Source organism: Clupea harengus, chromosome 14, assembly GCF_900700415.2.
Source record: "Clupea harengus chromosome 14, Ch_v2.0.2, whole genome shotgun sequence".
NCBI classification, from domain to species: domain Eukaryota; kingdom Metazoa; phylum Chordata; class Actinopteri; order Clupeiformes; family Clupeidae; genus Clupea; species Clupea harengus.
This window is the reverse complement of record NC_045165.1, coordinates 24674240-24694609: the sequence shown is the minus strand read 5'-3', so window position 1 is coordinate 24694609 and position 20370 is coordinate 24674240. Positions and strand designations below refer to the sequence as shown.

Here is a 20370-nt window from a genome sequence, read left to right as displayed (position 1 = left end):
CTGGACCCACCGAGCCGTCGGAGCTGGGTCAGGACCCCTCTGAGCCCACTGCAGGTTCTGGTTCAGGTGACGACGACGACGCTGACGACGGCGGCAGCGATGACCGTGAAGGAGACCCGGAGAAGGGGGACAGACTGCAGGCCCTGCAGGCTGAGTTGGCACGCAGGGGCCTGGGGGGCGGGCCTCAGCCTGCCCCCTCGCCCGACCAGCTGTCCATCATAGCGGAGGAGAGGGAGGACCTGGAGAGCCAGAGGAGCTTGGCAAACTCACGCTGCTCGGCTGTGCACTCGGCTGGTAAGAACTGTACTGAGGGTTGGTGGAGGTGCGGTGTTTGGCAGGGATGCCTAATGGGATCCGGTAATGGTCTTGGTGATGTTTGGCTAAGATGAGGTTTGTAGGACCAGCTGATACCTTGTGGGCGCCAGTGATGTCCTTGGTGATCACTGTGGTGTCATTCAGCAGTGTAATTGTATATCAAGGTGACGGCATTCTGTAATGTCACAAAACTTTAAAAATGAGAAAGAAATCTTGCCAGGTATCTCTCTGTACCATATTGAACCAGGGTGTGTGGACAACAATGCAGTGATGGTAGTATTAATGTTTGGAAATGGCCTTGCGCTGTTCTTTTTTAGAACAGTCCCTGGTGAGCTTTAATGAAATCTCTTTAGCTTTGGTGAGGTTGTTGAATTTGGAGAGGTGTGGTTAGCTTGGCTGACATCTTGAGATAAGAGCCAAGGTCCAGGTTAACAACTGGGATGACATGATTCAGTCATTCAGTTGGCTGCTCATAGTCAAACGTTGGAAAGACTTCTACTTTTGGCCTTCCTCACATTGTCTGTAAACATGCAACACTGTAGAGAACATGTTCTCCCTCGTTCAACCGCGTCTCCATCCACCTCCAGTGGAAACCTCCTAGCTGAGTTTTAACACACAGTTACACACACACACACACACACACACACACACACACATGCACACACACACACAAACAAATGTTTATGCACACACTCTCATGCACACACACACGCACACGCACACGCACAGGCACACGCACACACACACACACTCTCAAGCACAACCACAGTCTGAGTTGGTAGCACAGTAGCAGAAGGAGTGTGTGTATCAGTAGGGGATAGTGAGTAAACAGTGGAATGTTTGTTTTGGTCTGTCTCTCTGGGGTTTTAATGAGTACGCTGATATGCAGGGCGGAGCAAGCAGCCGCCTTCAGAAAACACACTCTCACACACTCACAAATACACACACACACACACACACACACACAGATGCAGATTATTATGCGGAAGCACACACACATACACAGGTGGCTCACCAGACACTCTCACACACTGAGTATTGTGTGTGCTCAGAAACTGATTATTATGCAGCCCCACACACACGGGTGCACAAACATTGCTTGTTGGACAAACAGAAAACAACACGCACTCACACACATACAGACACATACACACACATACACACACACACACACACACACACACACACACACAAATATCGGTTTGACTGTTTTGTTCCCAGAGCAGCTCCCTGCTCTTATCTGTGTGCTTCTGAAGAGGCCATCTTAAGGAGGCACTCTCATCCTCTTAAAACGAGCACACACACACACACACACACACACACACACACACACACACACACACACACACACACACACACACACACACAGGGTGTATGTGGCATAGACTGCAATGAATGAAACCCGTGAGATATTTATTTTTAGTCGATTTGCCTTATTTTGTCACCCAGTGAACAGGAGAGTGTGTTTTCCTCTCAGACAGTGTTCTCCTCCCTCTCCAGCTGGAGCGGGGGGCCTGCCTGCCAGCACAGCGGCGCAGTGCCGAGAGAGGGGGCCGGGCTGGGTATTGAGATAGCAGGTGCAGGTCTTTACGTTGCTCTGAAGGTGGCATTTGTGTTTGTTTGTGTGCGTGTTTGTGTGTGAGAGAGTGTGAGAGCGAGAAATATGATTGTGGTTGAGGTCTAAAAGTTACCCAACAGTGGTGTGTCTGTGTAAGTGAAGACTTTAAGCCGTGTGTGTGTGTGTGTGTGTGTCAGAGGGCGATGACCTCCATCGATCAATCATCGGCAAAACCAGCCCCCTCTGCCCAGTGTTAAGGCTGCCATGGAAACAGATGATTTCTGAGGCACATTGTGTACATTGAGAAAAAAAACCTCCTGGAGGGGTAAAGCAGTGGTTTCCATGGTGATCTCTAAAGCCGCGCAGTGCGTCTCGGGCTAATTCGACTCGTATGAAAGAGACTCGGAAGGATGATTCAGTCTTCCTTGTTGCAGGCAACACCCAACAGCCTACCACTGATGGAGGACAAGAATAGGAAGAATGAAAGAAAGTAGAGATCCACAACCCTGCTTTGGGTCTCTTATCTATGTGCTGAATATGTTGTTGACCACCAGCAACATTGTTGACCACCAGCTCATTCATAACTATGCTCATTTTTAAAGACTTAATGAAGAGGCCCAGTGTTTAGGGGACTTTTATGTTGGTGTCATTTAGAGAGGTCACTTCCTGTAGACACTGGCCACTGTTATCACACCTGTCAGTGAGTTCATTTTGGATTCTCTGAATGCTGGTTTAAAGTCCGCTAGTCTAAACGTTTTAGTACGTTTCACAGGCTGCTAGTTGCTCAATTCTGAGTGTTTTTTTGCTATTATAGTATATACTGTATGTCTCTTGCTCTGGATCATTTGTCATTTTAAACCTTACAATGATTAGTCATCTTTGTATCTTCTTCCTTCCTTCTCTCTCCCTCTCTCTCCTCCCCCCCCCCCTCTCTCTCTCTTTCTCCCCCCCCCCCTCTCTCTGTCTCTCTCTCTCTCTGGGAACGGTTTCAGTCCTGTTCTAGGTCTTATTCCTCATCGGTGCCTTCTTTCAATATAACAGAACCCAGTTTAGCCAAGCTACAGCTCTCTATCTTGTGTGGTGCACCCTCCTGGGGCTGAAGCTTCACATTCTTCAATGATTCTCCTAAAGGCACTCTACCTTACATGACCACTCTGTATTACACATTCTTCTCTCCCATGATACAATATCTTCTTTCATGCTTTTTTGTTGTCCGCTCTCCTCTCCTCTCCTCCATTCTTCTTCCCACTCCACTTGTCTGGTCCAATTCTCCCCAAACCTTCCTTTCTGCTGATTAGTTTTCTGTCACTCCCCCATGCTCTGTGTGTTAACACACATTCCTGTGTGTATGTATGCATGCAATGCACATGGGATATAAGGACATTACCTGTGTCTGCACAGTGAACAGCTACGGCGATGACGGGGAGCAGACAAGCTCGTCGGACAGCGAGGATGACGTGGCGAAGCAGTTCGAGATCTCCATGTCGCGCTCGCAGAGCTTCCGCTCAGCCGCCAACGAAGCCAGCGGCACACAAGGCGGGCCGGGAGGCCACCACAAGTTCACCCGCCTACTCTCCGACCAGGAGGAGGGCACCACCGAGCCCTCAGACTGTGAGGGTATGCACTGGCACAAATGCATGCACACACACACACACGTACACACAGACATGCACACACACACACACACACACACCTACACACAGACATGCAGTACAATCATTCATTGAGGTTTATACACACAGACACATCCCAATACGCACACAAACATAAAATGAACACGTTTTGTGCAACACAAAAACACAAGCACATATCAGCCAATATCCATAGCGGGTCATCAAGATGCACATATTTGCACAGAGGTGCAGTCACAGAGGAAGTCATTCAATTTAACCTAGATACATTTGTTTGTGTTTGCAAGAAGGCAGTGACATCCATGTAAACATTTACACTCCCAAACATGCAGTCTCGCCTCAGAATGCCTCACAGTAAATACTGTACACAACACGTAAATACTATTAATCAAGCCCAATCTCATTAATCCACTGCTCATGAACCTACTGGCCTGGAAACCTCCAGAATAACACGACAACTAACAGATTAGTGCTCCAGATCAGGTCAGATTAAACCCCCAGATTAGGCTCTTACTGCTCACAGCTGGGGATTGAGTGAGCCCGATCCAGATGTTTCATTAGGGACGTCCTGTCTACACTCCCAGATGTGGCGTGGCAGGGGAATTAACGGGGATGAACTGCCTCAGAGGAGGTCTCAGGCTTTTGTTGTGTCAGAGATGAGTGGCTTTCACCAGCAGGTCAGGGCCACAGCTAAATGAGCTAGAAGAAGGGTGGTGACTGATAGTGAGTAAGTCACAGTTTGGGTGTAAGTAACAGGGTGGGGTGGGGAGTAACTAGTTACAGGTATAAAGTTACAAATGAAATTACAAAATAAACATAATTTTAATTTGTTACAGTCACTGAGAAAAAATATGTAATATTCTAAAATTACAGTTGCTAGTCAAAATATTGGTGTTTACAAAGGGGTTACATCCGAATGTATTCTTTTTGGTAAAACGCTTTAAAGCTTATATGTAGAATAAAACATTAATTCTGCTGCTTTGCATCTGTTTGCCATCTAAACCATAGGCTCCATTCATTTCCCAGTATGCAAATTTTGAGCGTTGTTTTTGATTGGTTCCCTTGTTGAATTTGCAGCGCCTCTTGTCTGCTAGTTAAAAAGTAATCAAAAGTAATCAAATGTAATAAGTTACGATACTTTGATGAAGTAATTAAAATAGTAATTAAAAATGTAAAATGTTTACATTTCTTATTACATTTTTAACAGGGTGACTAGTAATTTGTTACCCAGTACATTTAAAAAATAAACTTCCCAATCCTGTCCACCAAACACCATCATTTGGGTTTGGTGTTGCTGAAATGAGGTGCAGTATTTATAGGGTAATTTAAGGTGACCTTGACTGATTTATGTGGATGTCAGAGAGGCAGGCCAGCACATCAGGCCATCAGCTAGAAAAATCAGTCAGATCCTCAGAAAAGTCAGAGGAGCAATAATAATGGCAACATGAACATTTTTCTTTTTAGTATCAAAGTTCAATTTTTTTTTTTTAACGTAAGTCTTCCACTTGCATAGCTAACGCCAAGTGGATAGAAAATGACACCAACCAGTAAGGTTTAAAGTCAAAGTCAAAGTGTTTATTGTCACATGCACCAAATTGCTTCAGCGCAGCGAAATTCTTATGATTTGGCAGGCAACATCTACGCAGTAGACGTCATACAAGATACAAAAATAACATATAACAAAAATAACATATTACATTATAACATATAACATATAACATACATACGTATAACAGGTTGTTTGATCCGTTTCAGATTCTTATGGAAAATATCTAGTCCTGCCCAAAGTGTGTTTTGCTAGTTGAATTTTTGTTTCACCTGGATAATTGTCTTGTTATGGAGTGAAAATTTTCAGTGAGTGTTCATATTATTTGTGAGATCCAACTTATCATGATATAATCATTATGATGATGTGTTGTACTTCTCATACTGGGCTCAAGTATAGAACATAGCAAGTCGAGCTCATATAGGATTTCACCCTGAGGTAATTTGTGCTGTGTCACTTGTTGCTTCAGCAACATCTTAAATACTGAATTAGTTTAGGCCCCCCTCCTAACCCAATCAGGTTGCTTTGTTGCATACTTCAAGTGAATTTGGTCCTCTCTTCCCGCTGGTTCGATTTTGATCACATGAACCTAATGAGTCGTTGTGCCTTGTCGCCATGGCTGAGCGTCCCAGCAGTTGCCAAGGCAACAGTCAGATTTTGCACTCAGCAGAAGCTAATTGGGGGCTGTGGTCCAGCAGAACACGCTGTTCCTTCAAAGGCCTGTCAGTCACAGCAAATGAGGGCCTTTCAGAAGCTGCGTAGAGCAACTCAATGTTAAGTGCAGTCAGATCTGTCAAGGGCTAAATGAAACAATCAGGTGTATGAGCAAAAGGCTCCCATTGATGCACAGTATGACGCATAGTGCTTTTTAGTGTGTGTGAGGGTTGGGCATTCATAATCATTTTATAGGGAAAGTGAGAAGTTGCAGAATAGAATGCTGCCATTTAGAATGTAACTCAGGCATATTTTATCTGAGGGTATTTGTGAGTGCATATGTATATGGTGTATGTATGCATATGTATGCATAAGTGTCACTTGCATGTATACTGTATATATATAAATCCTTTGCGTGTGCATGTGCGTGTCCGGCGTGCGTTTGTGTGTGTGTGTGCGCGCGTGTAAGTGTGTGTGTGTGTGTGTGTGTGTGTGTGTGTGTGTGTGTGTGTGTGTGTGTGTGTGTGTGTGTTTATGTGTGTTTATGATCATGATCATGATCCTGTTGATCCTGTGACCCTTTTCTCTCCATCTGTCCAACCCCAGACATGGATGCCGTGAGTCAGCGCAGCCTCAAGGACCCCCTGACCTCTAGGCCCGTGTCCCGCTCAGGGGCCGAGGACACACGCTCCATCCGAGACCCTCTCTCTGCATGCGGGGAGGAAGGAAACAGGGACTCCCTGTGCTCCCAGGAGGCGAAGGAAGGGCGGGAGAAGACCACCACCGCGTCCCCGACCCCCACCCCCACCCCAACCCCCAGGGACAGGGCCAGCAGCAGGGCCAGCAGCAAGGCCAGCAGCAGAGCCAGCAGCCGTGCGGGCAGCGGAACGGGCAGCCGAGGAGGCAGCCGGCACGGGCGCCGCAGAACACCCGACAGCCTGGAGATGGTGGAGACCATGGCCATGGAGAACCAGGCCTATGACCACGAGGGCACGGACAGCTCCTCCACCTGGAGCCCTGAGGTACCAACAAGAGACCAGATGAGAACATGTGTGTGTAAATATGTGTGAACATGTGTGTGTAAATATGTGTGAACATGTGTGTGTAAATATATGCTTATGTGTTTTGAGCTGCCAAGTGAAAAGCCCAGGAGATTGTTGGGTTTCTGTCCCCATGAGAAATTCCCACTTCAGCCAAGTTGTTCAGCCCCTTGGCTTGGGCAGATCCTCACAAAAGTATTTCCTGACCTCCCCATGATGCCCCCACACAGGTGTCAAATGAGGACAGGCACAGCAAGTGACATGTTCATCATGCTTACTGACTTCACCAGAGGCCTTAGATAGAGTCATCCACGTCAGGGAACTGATCAGTGCTGAAACGACACACTTCTTCCAGGCAGTCACTGTTTTGGCAGGACTCAAAGTCTCTGTCACAGCACCCATGTCACATCTTAGAGCTCCACCAAGTCAGCCTCCCTCTCCCCTCCTCTTTCAACATTCTCTCTGTGTGTCAGTTAGTCCTTCTCCCTCTCCTCTTTTCCCTATCTCCTCCTCTTCATCTCCCTCTTTTCCCCTCGGTGTCACTCAGTCCTTCCCGGGTCTTTGTGCTGTGCTGTGTTGGGTTCACTGAGAGCGCCGGTGTCATGAATAGGCATGAGGCGTGGAGGAGACGCACAACAGGGCCCCCGCCGATAACTGTTGCTAATGGAGACGTTCCGTGCTAATGTGTTAGTGTGTCGTTGGGACCCAGTTGGAGAGGTGTCAGAGAGAGTAGGTTTGTAGTGTCTGTGTCTCTATTGATGTGTATTGATGTGTGTGGGTGTGTGTGTGTATGTGTGTGTGCATGTGAGAGAAAGAGAATGTGTGAGAAAAAGGGAGAGAATGAGAGAGAGCGAGAGTGAGAAGGGTGCGAGGGTGTATATGTACAGAGTGGGTAGACAGTATTGATGTTTTAGCCTTTTAATCCGCTCTCAGAGATCTGCTGTGTGTGTGTGTGCAAGTGAGTGTCTGAGAGTGTGTTTGTAATTCTGCAAACAGGCTCTCATCCTCTGACGTGCAATTGTCACTCTGTCTATCTTATCAGGAGTCTGAGGTTGCCATGCCAACCTCGGCTCATTGTGTGTTCTGTCAACATCGGGCTTGTTCACTGCTCTTTACATGGTTTCTCTCTACACACACACACACACACACACACACACACGCACGCACGCGCGCGCGCACACACACAGAGACTCCGGGGAGAGAGGAAGGCATGAACAATGTGTCTGTGTTTGAACAGAATCTCCAGATTAATGGGATTTTCTACACAGCTCTCCAGGTTTACACCAGGCTCTCATGTGCCATTTGTCTACCTGATGTCTGCTCCGTAAAAAACACGGACCCTACATACAAATGTCTGTGTGTGTGTGTGTGTGTGTGTGTGTGTGTGTGTGTGTGTGTGTGTGTGCTTGGGGGCACAGGGCACACAGGCCCATGTAAGGCCTAGTGTTAATACCCTACTCCGTAACATCCACACTGTGAGTATATGTGAAATGGTTTAGCTTTGACAGACAATATTTATGAAGGAATGAATGTGTGTGTTTGATTCTCTCTCTCCCTCTCTCTGCCCCACCCTAGCAGGAGCAACCACCTGGGGACCCCCTCTCTGTGTCCCCCCGCATCCCCATCTCCAAGTGCGGCGAGCTGGTCATTGTCCTCGACTACCGGCCCACCTCCGGCAAGCTGCTGGTTACCGTGGTGACAGCGCGGGGGATCCCGGACAAGGCGCGCAGCGGCATGGACTCCTGGCAGGTGCACGTGGTGCTGTTGCCGGGGAAACGGCAGCGGCACAAGACCGGCGTGCAACGCGGCTCCAGCCCGAGCTTCGCCGAGACCTTGCGCTTCGGGCACATAGAGGCGGGGGATCTGGCCAGCTCGGCCCTCAGGCTGAGGCTGTACGCGCTGGGCCGCATGAGCAGGGAGAGGATGATGGGCGAGGCCGTGTACCGGCTCAGCAAGCTCAACGTCGCCACCAACACCGGCGAGACGGAGGTCATCCTCACCCTGGAGCCCCGTAGCAACCTAAGGGTGAGGGACGGGAGAGGGTGGGGGAAGGTGAAGGAGTGAGAGAAGAGGGAGAAAGGGAGAAGTGTGAATTAAACGAGAGAGGTGGTGTGCCTCTTGAATCGAATGAGAGAATAAGTTAGTGGGTGAGAGTGGAATTGAGTGAGAGTGGATGTACTGTTTGAATGTTATAACTGGAAGAAGGACTTCTAATCTGTTAGGGGCGAGAAGCAGTAGTGTTAAAACAGTGTATGACTTGACCCTCGCTTCCCCTGGTTCATGTTCTTGTTTCATTTCACTCTCCCTCTCTCTTGTTTTTACATACTTCTTTGTCATTTTCTGTCTGTGCTATATTCTGCCCGCTCACACTGTGTGATTTACTGCAATACGTGTTTCTGACTTGAATGTCCCCTCTAGTCATTTTAGCTTTGAAATGTGTTTTTTTTTCACAGTGCTGTAATTAGTCTTTAATTGTGTTTACATCTGTAACTGTTGGGTAAAATGTGTTACTCTACATTTTTATGAATATGAATACTAGAAAGAGAAGTCGATCATGCTGCTAATGTTAGCAATGCACACAAAGCACTTGAACATAACTACTTTGTAATTATGACTTTGCAAGTGAGATGTAGGACCTTCCGAGAAACCGGACTCTCTGTCTAATCCCTCTCTCTTTCACAAACACACACACACACACACACACACACACACACACACACACACACACACACACACACACACACACACACACACACCCACACCCTCTAACTCTCTCTACCTACCTCCCCTGCAGAATGCTGGCTCCCAGCAGAGCCTGTCGGCCGTGTCCCAGAGTGACAGCGCCTCCTCCAGCCAGTCTCTGGCCCACGGCGGGACCCCGGAGCTGCTGGTAGGGCTGGCCTACAACCCCACCACCGGACGCCTGGCCGTGGAGCTCATCAAGGGCAGCCACTTCCGCAACCTGGCCCTCAACCGTCCGCCTGGTGAGACACACACAAACATACACAGACAAGAGCACACACACAGGCCGGAGGTGGGGATGCCACTTTAAATGTAAATAAATAATATTATTTATACATTGCAAGCCCACTGGCTGTTAACTGTTAGCTGTTAGCTGTTAGCTGTTAGCTGTTAACCAGGCAGGAAGTTGGATCAAGTGTCAGCACTCTTTACAGCTCTACATTAATGCGTATGCGTGTTCTTCTGAGACGACCAAAAAAGGTGTTGTTGTTATGCTGTAGCCAATGATCAACATACTGAACTTCACGTAGGTAGGCTAGCCTACATTTATCAACATCCACACACGTGCAGAGTTTGTGTCGTGTCTTCTCCGTTTGATGAATCAGTCATCACAGCTGCTTGAAATAAGGTAAAACCACGTAAAACTCTGTTATTGTGGTCTCTCATCCCCAGCTAAAATGGTTCCCAGTAGATCTGTAACACCAGCTGAATTTCTATGGTTATTCAGCAGGACAGTTTGATTGCATCAAATTAGATGCATGTAAAATACTCTGTGATATCCTGGTGACACCTCTGCCTTTAGGCTACCCATTTCTGCCTCAAACTGTGGGGAAATGAGGCATTTAGCAGCCAGAATTAAGAATATTTTCCCCGGGAGAGGATGCCCCCGGACCCCCCTACAGGCCCGGGCTTACCCCGCGTTCTTTCCCCCAAACACACACACACTTTGAAACTAGTTCTGGCACCACTGCACGGACACATACACTCGCTCAAACTCAACACACAGAAGCCCTTGCTCAGCCTACACATACCCTTATGCACCCTAACTCCCACGAACAAGCTTATACACAAGGACAAGGTACTACATACCTATCTACATATGTATACATACGTACTTATACGCCTACACTCACACAAAGAGGTAGGTATAAAGTCGGATTGAATCAAATATAATGCTAAGAAAGTGGTAATACTGGCAATTCAGATGTTTGTAAAGAAAGAAAAATTTAAGAGAAGAAGTAAGAGCTGACACATAATCTGTTCTTCTCACAGATGCAAACACACACTCCAAAGTGAGAACGAGAAAGAGAGAGAGAGAGAGCGTTTGTATGTGTGTGTGTTTCATACTGGCTCACAGCATGTGGTGTGATCACACATACGTAAATCCAGCAGGATCATTACGTGTTTGCACCAGCTTGTGTGTGTGTGTGTGTGTGTGTGTGTGTGTGTGTGTGTGTGTGTGTGTGTACACTTCTGCTCATTTCACCCAACAGATCCACCCCTGAGCCACATGTTTGCCCACGCACTCTGATCTGTGATCCCCAATAATCAGGGCAAGTATGGAGGATAGTGACAGGGGAGAGCAGTCAAAACCCCAACAGCTCTAGTAGTGCAGTGGTCCTGTCAGTGGTACCCATGGTGAAGAGGTGTTTTATTCAACACAAGGCTGTATCATTACACTTATAGTAGACACTGACCTCTGATGGGTGTAGAGTAAGAGTGGGGCAGCTGTATAGCTGATGGAAGGAGATGTCTTTGAAATGCAGTGAACAATGCTCAAACACAAGGTGACTTTCCTCCATCCTTACGCAGTGTCTTATGTTCTAGATCAACATAAAGAACAAAAAGCTTTATGGTGGCCAGAGACTGATAGATTTGCTGACGATATATTTGCTTTGCAGAATAACAAAATATATCGTATAAATGTGTTTTGCTCCTTTACAGTTAAAACCTTCGATATCGTTCCTTCAATGTTTATCCCTCTATCCTGACCATTCATTGACCTACCATCTATCCATCTGCCCATCCACTCATCAGCTTTTATTAACCCTTCTGTGTGGGATTAAGTGTTGACTGATCATGAATCTCCCTAATAATCCCTCTCCTCCTGCCACATCCCTCCCTCCCCCACTCTCTCCCTTTCTCTTTCTCTCTGCCCCTGCCCTTCACTCCCACTCTCTCTCTCTCCCCCTCTCTCTCTCTCTCCTAGACACCTACGGCAAACTAACCCTGCTGAACTCCATGGGCCAGGAGATCTCCCGCTGCAAGACGTCGGTGCGGCGCGGCCAGCCCAACCCCGTCTACAAGGAGACCTTCGTCTTCCAGGTGGCCCTCTTCCAGCTGTCGGACGTCACGCTCATGGTGTCCATCTACAACCGGCGCAACATGAAGCGCAAGGAGATGATCGGCTGGCTGGCGCTGGGCCAGAACAGTAGCGGCCGCGAGGAGCAGCTCCACTGGCAGGACATGAAGGAGAGCGGCAACCAACAGGTCTGCCGCTGGCACCCGCTGCTGGAGGGCTAGGGGTCGGAGGGAGAGGGGCGGAGAGAGATGAATGGAGAAAGAGATGGGGGAGAGAGACAGGGAGAAGTAGAGGGGGAGAGAGAGATGGATGGAGAAAGAGATGGGGGAGAGAGACAGGGAGAAGGAGAAAGATTGGGGGAGTGAGAGGTGGGAGAGAGATGGGGAGTAGGGAGAGAGAAAAAGCAGAAGAGAGGGAGAGAGAGACATGGAAAGAGAGGAGGAGGGAAGGGAGAGAGGGCTTGCAGTTGTGCTACTGGCACTGTGTACACAGAGAGTGAAAGAGAACGGGGGCGGGGGGGGGGGGGGGTAGTGGTTACAGAGGGAAAGGGAGGTAAAGATTAGAGAGACATGGCATGTGATATATTTGGGATATATGTGATGTATTTGGGAGAGAGAAAGCCAGAAAGAGAAATTAACTATGTGTGTGTGGGAGAGAGAGAGAGAGAGAGAGAGAGAGAGAGAGTGTGTGAGAGAGCGAGAGAGCGAGAGAGAGAGAGAGAGAGAGAGAAAGAGAGAGAGAGACGCACAGTGGAGGTGTGAGTGAGGCAGGTGGAGAGGTGTGGATCCATCTGGAGGTGTGTGTGGAGGCGATGGCAGCGGTGGTGGCGGTGGCGGCGGTGGCAGCGGTGACTGTGTTCTGTGTTTGTGATTGATGATCTGGTTGGATGAGCGGGGGACCGTGGAGGTGTAGCCAGGAGAGGAGGTAGAGTGTGTCACCGTAGTAGTTTTGAGATGGACAGGCATGAAGAGGAGAGAGAGAAAATCACAGACTGCAGAAGGGGAGGACAGACTCATCTCCATCACTACCACTTGATGATGGCATCGAATCATCCCCTCTCCACCTTCGTCTGTGCGGAGGGAGGGTGTGGCTGTTCTCCACCAATGACTTCTCCTCCATTAAGGTTGTGGAATCAGTCCCTCTTCTTGCACAGTCACTTGGCTCACTAGGAAGGAACTGTGGCAGTTTCCTACCTAAAACCCAACTCCACTGGACTTATCAGAACTCCAAATTATGGCTACAGACTGCAGAAGCAAACCCACACACAAACACACAAGCACACACACAAACAAACACACACACACACAACTTCAGTTGAGGTATGTCTGTACTCTGGTGTGTATGCTGGTATGCCATAGAGTGAAAGAGAGGTGTGAGTGATGGAGAGGAGGAAGTACTTCCATGGTCAGGTCGACTCCAGATGAGATATTTGTGCTCTCTCTGTGCCAAAGTGTGCAGCACATTAGCACTACACTTGTTTGTAACACTTCACAACCAGAAAAGCATGTGGCTCCGGCACTACAAACGAGGTCTCCACTGAATGCCAATGAAGATCCATATGGCTCACAGAATGGGGCTTTCTCTCCATTGATTCTGCACACACACAAACGTAAACACGCCAGACACACACACACACACACACACAATCCTTAACCATACCCTAATAACAGAGCAATCAGGCCCTGGCTCACTAACTGGACCTAGAGTGCACTGTTTCAGCCAATCAAAACTAATTGTTGCACGGCTCAGCCAATCAAAACTAATCATAACCCAGCTTCACGGTAATTGTCTCCAAGTGATTGCATGAACGGAGGCTTCCACTGTGGTCCACTGATTAGCCGATTCTGCGCAGTTCAGTGTTCAGTTGTGTTTCAGGTTAATTAACTATTAGAGCAATTTACACTTGTTATTTAAGTATACACTCTGACAATTATGATAATAATAACGTCAGGGGTTTATTTTAGTTTTTTTAACCAATTAACTTTTTTTTCTGTAAAATACACACACCTACTCATTCTTAAATGCAAGCAAATTAGGTAAATGTGTTTACAACCAGAGATCCCTTCAACTGGATGTCTTTGTTATAAATCTTCCATTCTCACTTTTACAAATGTCAGTGTTAGGGCAAAAACAGCCTCATACGCGGTTTCTTACATTTGCTGATATATTTTCCATCTCTGCCAATTGAAACCCACCTGGATGTTGCTGTTTACAAAGTAGAACAAACCTGCCAGAAATTGTTAAAACGAGTTATGTGATAATTACAGTATAAGGTGTATCCAGCTTTTATTACCAAAGTTCTCTCACTGCTTTTACTTAAGATAACCTTCCTTCCATTGTGGTTATAGGCTGTTATCCCCTGTATATGTTAAAAATGCATGTTTCTCTATACCTTTTTGCCTCTATATATTTTTAAAGACAATTAGGGACCATCTTTTGAAAGAATATGATTGATGAAGCATGGCAATGTAAAGCCTTCCACTGGTCAAATGAATATGAAGTGCCTGTAACACATCTAAAAGATTTGTAAGATGTGTATGTTGGGGGTTGGGGTTCTGTTTTGAATTATGTACACTACTAGCATGAATAATGTTTAGTATGCTGGAGATGCCTCTGGATCAATGATGCATGGTCAATGGAGTTGTGAATCACAGTGCCTGCTCTGCCAATGCATGTTCAGTATATGATGCAAAAAAAAAGAATGTTTAGTTTGTATAATATCATATTATATCTATATTTTGGTCTATCAGTAAACACAAGGCTCCATGGCTCTGCCACTGCCTCCACATTGTCCTCTGTCTCTAGTGTCTTTTCTGTTTTGAAGACTTCTCACCTCGGGGAATGAGCCAGGAGTGTAATGACGGGGAAGAAGCACAAAAATACTACAGTCGCCTGCACCCTAGCGTGTGAGGAGCCGACTTTATACGGTCCCTGGTGCCCCGGGGGAAATCATTAAACTCATTCAGTCAGGATTAGGTACGATTAAGAGGATATCATGCGGTGTAAGTAGAGTTGAATGAGCGCGAATCTCTCGGTGTCAGTTTACTATGTGACTGAGGTGCGTGAGCAGTCCGCTCTACGTTTTAATGTCAACATGATCTTGGTCATAGGTCTGCTATGTAATTGGTGTCGTCTCAATTATGTTTGGTGTCGGGATTTGGGAGGGGAGAGGATGAATTGCAAGACATATTTACACATTCACGCATGCTAGTGACAATGTTGCATTAAAATCAAATACTCCTAAGTAATATCTCGTTTGATATTTAGGGAGAGAGAGAAAGGGAGCGAAGAAGGAAACCTAACAGCATCTCGAGAGAATGCGAGAATAATGGAGCCTGATGATGTGGCGTCATCATTGCCTAGTGACTCTCCTAGCAACAGGAAGCATCTGTTTCGGCGAGGACCAATGAGGTTGCGGGGGAAATTGTGTTGTTGCTCGTTTCTGAAAAAGAGGATATTTTAAGACCGGAGAGAGTGCGCTTTACATGCTGTTGGGATTATCAAAGCGACCGCACGGAATCTGGGTGAGGAGCCGCGGTCGCAGTCCAGAGCAGGGACGGTTGGTATCTCGGCTGAAGTTGCAGCAGTCACACACAGCGGAGCGTCTTAGCTATCAGTTCTGCTCGTCACCACTGTCTGAACACACGTGAGAGGACTTGTCATTCCAGTCTACAGGTTGAACACTTTGGAAATCTATCCGAAAGGTAATTTATCATGCCTATGTTCATATAGACAATTTTTGTCACACGTTGCATGGACCAGTTTATTAGACTTCTTGTGTAGACTGACACAACTACTATGTAACCAGCACAACCAACGTTCTTTGTATTTATGTATGTTGCACGCTCTGCGCATTTTATTTTTCTATAGGCTACCAAGAGACAATTTCCCAATAAGATGTGTCATCAATTATTTGTCACAAGCTGTATAGGCAAAAGTGTATTGAAAGCAAAATCCATGTCACTTGTCACTTCGTGCATTTAGATGATTCTCTTTCGCTACTCTAGATTATGTAATTTCTCTTCAAGTAACAGGCGTATATCCTCGCGCTATAATGACAATGTCGATAGTTCCCGTTCATTCACCTACCCTCATTGGTTTCATCCACCCACTCACTGTCACGCAAACACAAACACTATCTCACCCACGCACATCTTCTGTGCTAGGTGACAAGACGGCGCGTATTATTTAACCTGTTTATCACTGGTCCGCCCCCGAGAGGCTCTTACGAGCAGAGCCCGCTTTTCTCGCTCGTCGAGATCGGGGGTGGCAGGCGACTTTGCAAGAGAAGCTTTATAGTGGCCGTGAAGCAAGGGTCTGGTCCCAAAATTATCCAGGCGATTTCCAGGCATCCCAGGACTTTCCTGAGAAGGGCCACGGAAAGAAGATCTAGACTCATTAAAATATATATATATACAGTATATATATATATATTTTGCAAATTGTTTGGAGTTGCAGCTATGTATAATCAGAGCTTTGCAACAACCAGTTGAAAGTGTAGGCTACTGACCTCTCTTTCTCTCTCTCTCTTTCTCTCTCTCTCTCTATCTCTTTATCTCTCTCTTACACACACAGCCATACTCTACAGGAGTGCAAGGGCAATGTGTGAAAGTCCGTGCAGTAAAGCTCAGGAGAACAGGAGATCCATCAGAGGGCTGTGTGTGTGCGCGTGTGCATTTGCCCATCTCAAGGTAATTATCATCACTTCTGCCCCTGTGTCAATTGCCTTCCCCACTTGGTGGACTCACAGCACACCCTCCACTGATCCACACTCCGAGACCTGAGAATGACACTGTGATGTCCTTTCTATCTGTCTGTCAGAGTATCCCTGTCCGTTCCCCCTGAGAGACAGAAGCTCTTAACAACGTCGAAAGTTGCCTACTTCAAGAGGAAGTATGCGGAGGAGGAGGATGTTCATGGCAGCCTACATGGATATCTACAAAAAGTGAGATGTCTCTTCCATGATTCGTGTGTGTGTGTGTGTGTGTGTGTGTGTGTGTGTGTGTGTGTGTGTGTGTGTGTGCGTGCATGTCATGCGTTTCATTTCTTTCAGTGCCACTGAATGCAGAAATGTCATGGTCCTCCTAAATTATTGTCTGCCACTCACAGTGGTGCTTATGAATTATATAGTTGCTTGTGTCCGTGATTGCATACCATAAATGGCATAGTTGTCCCCTATTCACTATGTGCCTGGCCTTATTATGTATACTCTGCCCTTGATCTCCCAAGATGAAGAGTGTCTTTCTCTGTCCCTCCTTGTCTTTGTAGCCAGGTGTGTCATGCTGTCTCTTTCTCTAGCCCTGTTTTTCATCCTGACATTGCCAGCCTCCCTTCAATTCCATTATCTTCCCATCCTTCCCACCTCATCCTCTGTTCATCCTAAATGTGTACCTCATCCTCTGTTCATCCTAAATGTGTACCTCATCCTCTGTTCATCCTCTGTTACCCATCATCTCTAGTCATCACCTGCTATGCCACTATGCACTATGTTTTTTTGTTTCTACAGCTGAGTGGGTGTCCCATGTTTAGCTAATGTTCACTGTCCATCCATGTGCAATGTTTGGATGTTTTAGAAGTTGGTGTCTTCTGGGTTGCTGTTACCTGCACTTCCTGTTTGCTACATGTGCATTTTTTAATGGTCTCTCTCTCTCTCTCTCTCTCTCTCTCTCTCTCTCTCTCTCTCTCTATCCTCCAGCACTTGATACTCCGTGAGGAGCGCAGCTGCATACTACGCCTCTCCCTGGAGAAGCTGCGTTTCCTGGATGACCCCGAGGCCTACCTGCGTCGCTCAGTCCTCATCAACAACCTGCTGAGGAAGATCCACCACGATGAGGAGGGGCACGAACCACAGGAGACGGAGGACCAAGAGGAGAGGGATGCAGATACCCAGAAACTATTCTGCTCCAGCAGGAAGAGACTGAAGGTCATGGTGGCGGCATCCGAGTGCGATGCACAGAACTTTAGCTACGCAGAGGTTCCTCAATACAGGCTGGTGTCGTACGCCTCATCCCCAAGTGCAATATGCATCTGTGGGCTGGGCAGCTGTCCTGCCCTGGCCTCCAGCCATGGAGCTCCTGTTCTGGTATATGACTTGGATGATCATGGATGAAAGGGGTGGGTGAAGATCTTGGCTTAAGGAATAAAAAGATTTCAGTCGTCTGATGTGCGCTCTTGATGACTGTGTTGACAAGGTGTTGTGTGTCAGGGCTGGTCGAGAGAAAAATGCTGTATGTTGCTTGTACTTGGAAGCTAAGGGCCAGCTATGGAATATGAACCATGGCTACTATAGCTGTGTCTGGGGGAAACCCTCCAGAACCGCAGCCAGTATCAGGGTCTGTTTGTCATCTCTCTCTCTCTCTCTGTCTATCTATCCATCTATCTTTCTGTCTATCTCTGATTCTTTAGCATATGTGTCTGTCAAAAGGATGACTTAACTGTTGTAATTTCAAAACCTTGTATGAATCTGAAAATATATTTTTGCTGATGTGAGGTATGATGCTTGTTTTTTTCAGGGATATGAACTCTAAAGAAGCCATGCATGTGTTTTTGTAAACTTACATGATGCCAAACCAGGGTCTTAATGAAGCGCTTTGTTTTGTCCTGAGACAGTCACACCTTGTCTTTGAATGTAGAATCAGTGTGAGAAACGCTGACTAAAACGGAATCATTATGAAATTTCAAGTCTTACAGGTTACCAAGTGAATAATAGAGTTTAGCAGAGCTACTGAGCAGTGGTATTCTAAAAATGGGCAAAGACACAAAACTGGTCACATTCGGTGACTTCTTGCTAAACCTCAGCATTCTACTGCCCCCTAGTGTTCAGATCACTGATAGACTCAATCAAATCTATATGAATTTCAGACTGGTGAAAAATTCCCGAAAGCCAACCCTGCTTCTTTATTCGTCGGAAAGATCAGGCTCTCTACAGTGTAGCTTCAGCTATAGATACACATCTGTCTCAGAGACTCATTGTGCAGTGCTTTTTAACGTTTGTGGTACATTTTTTGTTTCTGTGTAAACTGCTCTAAAGCCACGAGGATGTGCATTGAATTTATCTATTTCTGGGTATGTGTGTCAAGAGAAATAGGCTGAATATCAATGACCAAATAAATGGCAGTAATTTTGATCACTGTGGAGTGGCCAGTGCTCCGCAATTAGGCCTACTTGCAATGTTATGGTTTGTCCCAATTACGTACAAATAGACATTAAAACTAATGTTTTGTATGTTATCATTATTTCATTTTTTTAAATTTCATTTGAATGTTTTAAAATGCAAACAAAACATTGCCAAATATTTACAAAGTAGCAATTGCAATTTATCTATTTTTGAGGTGATTGACATTAAAACTGTTAATACCACCTGAACTTTTTTCTCTGTGTGTAATTCTGAAATTCTAAGCACAGTTGCTCATACTGGTTCATAGTTGATTACTATTAGGGCAAACTAGCATAGGTCATTAAATACTAGCCTAAATGAATACGGTCAAAATATTATACGCCTATAAGTGTCCGTTATAGAATTATTTCATACTTTCTCTTGTGTTTTGGGGATGATACTGCCGAAACACAAGAACAGCTGCCGACACCCAAGAACAAGAAAATAATGTCGACGAGATTATTACTCAGACTTCACTAGTTGTCATGAAAAAGAATATTGCTGCTTTGACATCCTGCTGTGGAAGAGGCGGTGAACTGCTATTTTCGTAACGCCTCACAAAAATCATATTCTTCCTACGTTTAGAAAGCACAAATGTTGAAAGAAGAAAGCTGAGCAAATTGCCTGAAGGTTACAGTATAGCCTAATTGTTTTTTTTTCATGTCGGGCACCTTGGCCATTGAGTCATCTTGGATAATTTCTGTGTTTCTGCTATGGCTATGAACTATGTAGCCTATTCGGTGGACAACATTTGAAAGGGGTTCTCATGTAAAGGTGGTTGTTAATTATGAAATGACAAAACTACAAGTGAAAAGTTCCCTAGCCTTTTTCAAGCAAGCTAGACAAGCTCTATTAAAGCTTGTTGTAAACTACTGCACTATGCTTTGCTAGGGGAGCATCATTCTGATATCTCCTGTTTTGATGTACAAGGCAAGTGTGACGCTAATTTGTGGCACATTGCGTAACGGACCGTTTCATGACGTCATAAACGACTATAAAGACAGTAAGGCACCCGTGGCTAAACAGGTCATTTGTAACTTCACCACTCTAGAGTAGACCCACACATCTCGGGACCAGCATCTTTCACTACAGTTATCGGATAAGATCTTTACAAAAATGGTCTGTGCAGACAACGGAATGAGCCAATATAAGCCTCCAAGCTGGTCCAGGGTCGGAATGGAGATAACACCAGAAGACCTCAACCAGGCATTTTTAGCCAGAGAAAATGAATCTTCTGCATTCAGCCCGGAGTCAGGATGGGCCTTCACACTCTTCTTCGTAGGACTGGTGTCTCTGATTACTGTGGTAATTTACCTAAGGATCTCTAAGAGGATGCAAAAACAGGTACTACATGTAGCTCACACTCTTAATCTTCAACAAACATAAAACGAGACATTGTCCCCCCTGCATCTCCTGACACTCTTTT

The 20370-nt window shown here is 46.2% G+C and overlaps 2 protein-coding genes across 5 annotated transcripts in view; both read left to right on the top strand.

The window, feature by feature from the left end:
- syt16 (synaptotagmin XVI) overlaps nt 1–12065 on the top strand; it is a 21016-nt gene extending 8951 nt beyond the window's left edge. For 2 of the 4 annotated variants that reach the window (XM_031580680.2, XM_031580679.2), the window contains exons 3-7: nt 3275–3490; nt 6311–6726; nt 8320–8769; nt 9539–9728; nt 11696–12065. In XM_031580680.2, coding sequence (XP_031436540.1) covers nt 3275–3490; nt 6311–6726; nt 8320–8769; nt 9539–9728; nt 11696–12009 — 1586 coding nt within the window. In that variant the 3' untranslated portion in view covers nt 12010–12065. Of the gene's footprint in view, nt 295–3274; nt 3491–6310; nt 6727–8319; nt 8770–9538; nt 9729–11695 lie in introns of all 4 variants that reach the window. The other 2 variants (XM_031580678.2, XM_031580677.2) reach the window with 2 other exon arrangements.
- Nucleotides 12066–13167: 1102 nt separating this feature from the next.
- On the top strand, nt 13168–19153 carry LOC105895945. Its single transcript, XM_031580937.1, has 5 exons — nt 13168–13192; nt 14613–14692; nt 16364–16479; nt 16610–16733; nt 17484–19153. Exons 1-5 carry the CDS (start codon nt 13168–13170, stop codon nt 17895–17897), a joined length of 759 nt encoding a protein of 252 aa, XP_031436797.1. The 3' UTR covers nt 17898–19153.
- Nucleotides 19154–20370: the final 1217 nt, after the last annotated feature.

Coding starts and splice junctions, on each gene's coding strand:
- LOC105895945 (XM_031580937.1), top strand. CDS start 13,168: ATGGAGAGGAGGAAGTACTTCCATG. Junction 13,193..14,612: donor GAGGAGGAAGTACTTCCATG/GTCAGGTCGACT, acceptor TCTGTTTTGAAG/ACTTCTCACCTCGGGGAATG. Junction 16,480..16,609: donor GTGCATTTGCCCATCTCAAG/GTAATTATCATC, acceptor TCTGTCTGTCAG/AGTATCCCTGTCCGTTCCCC.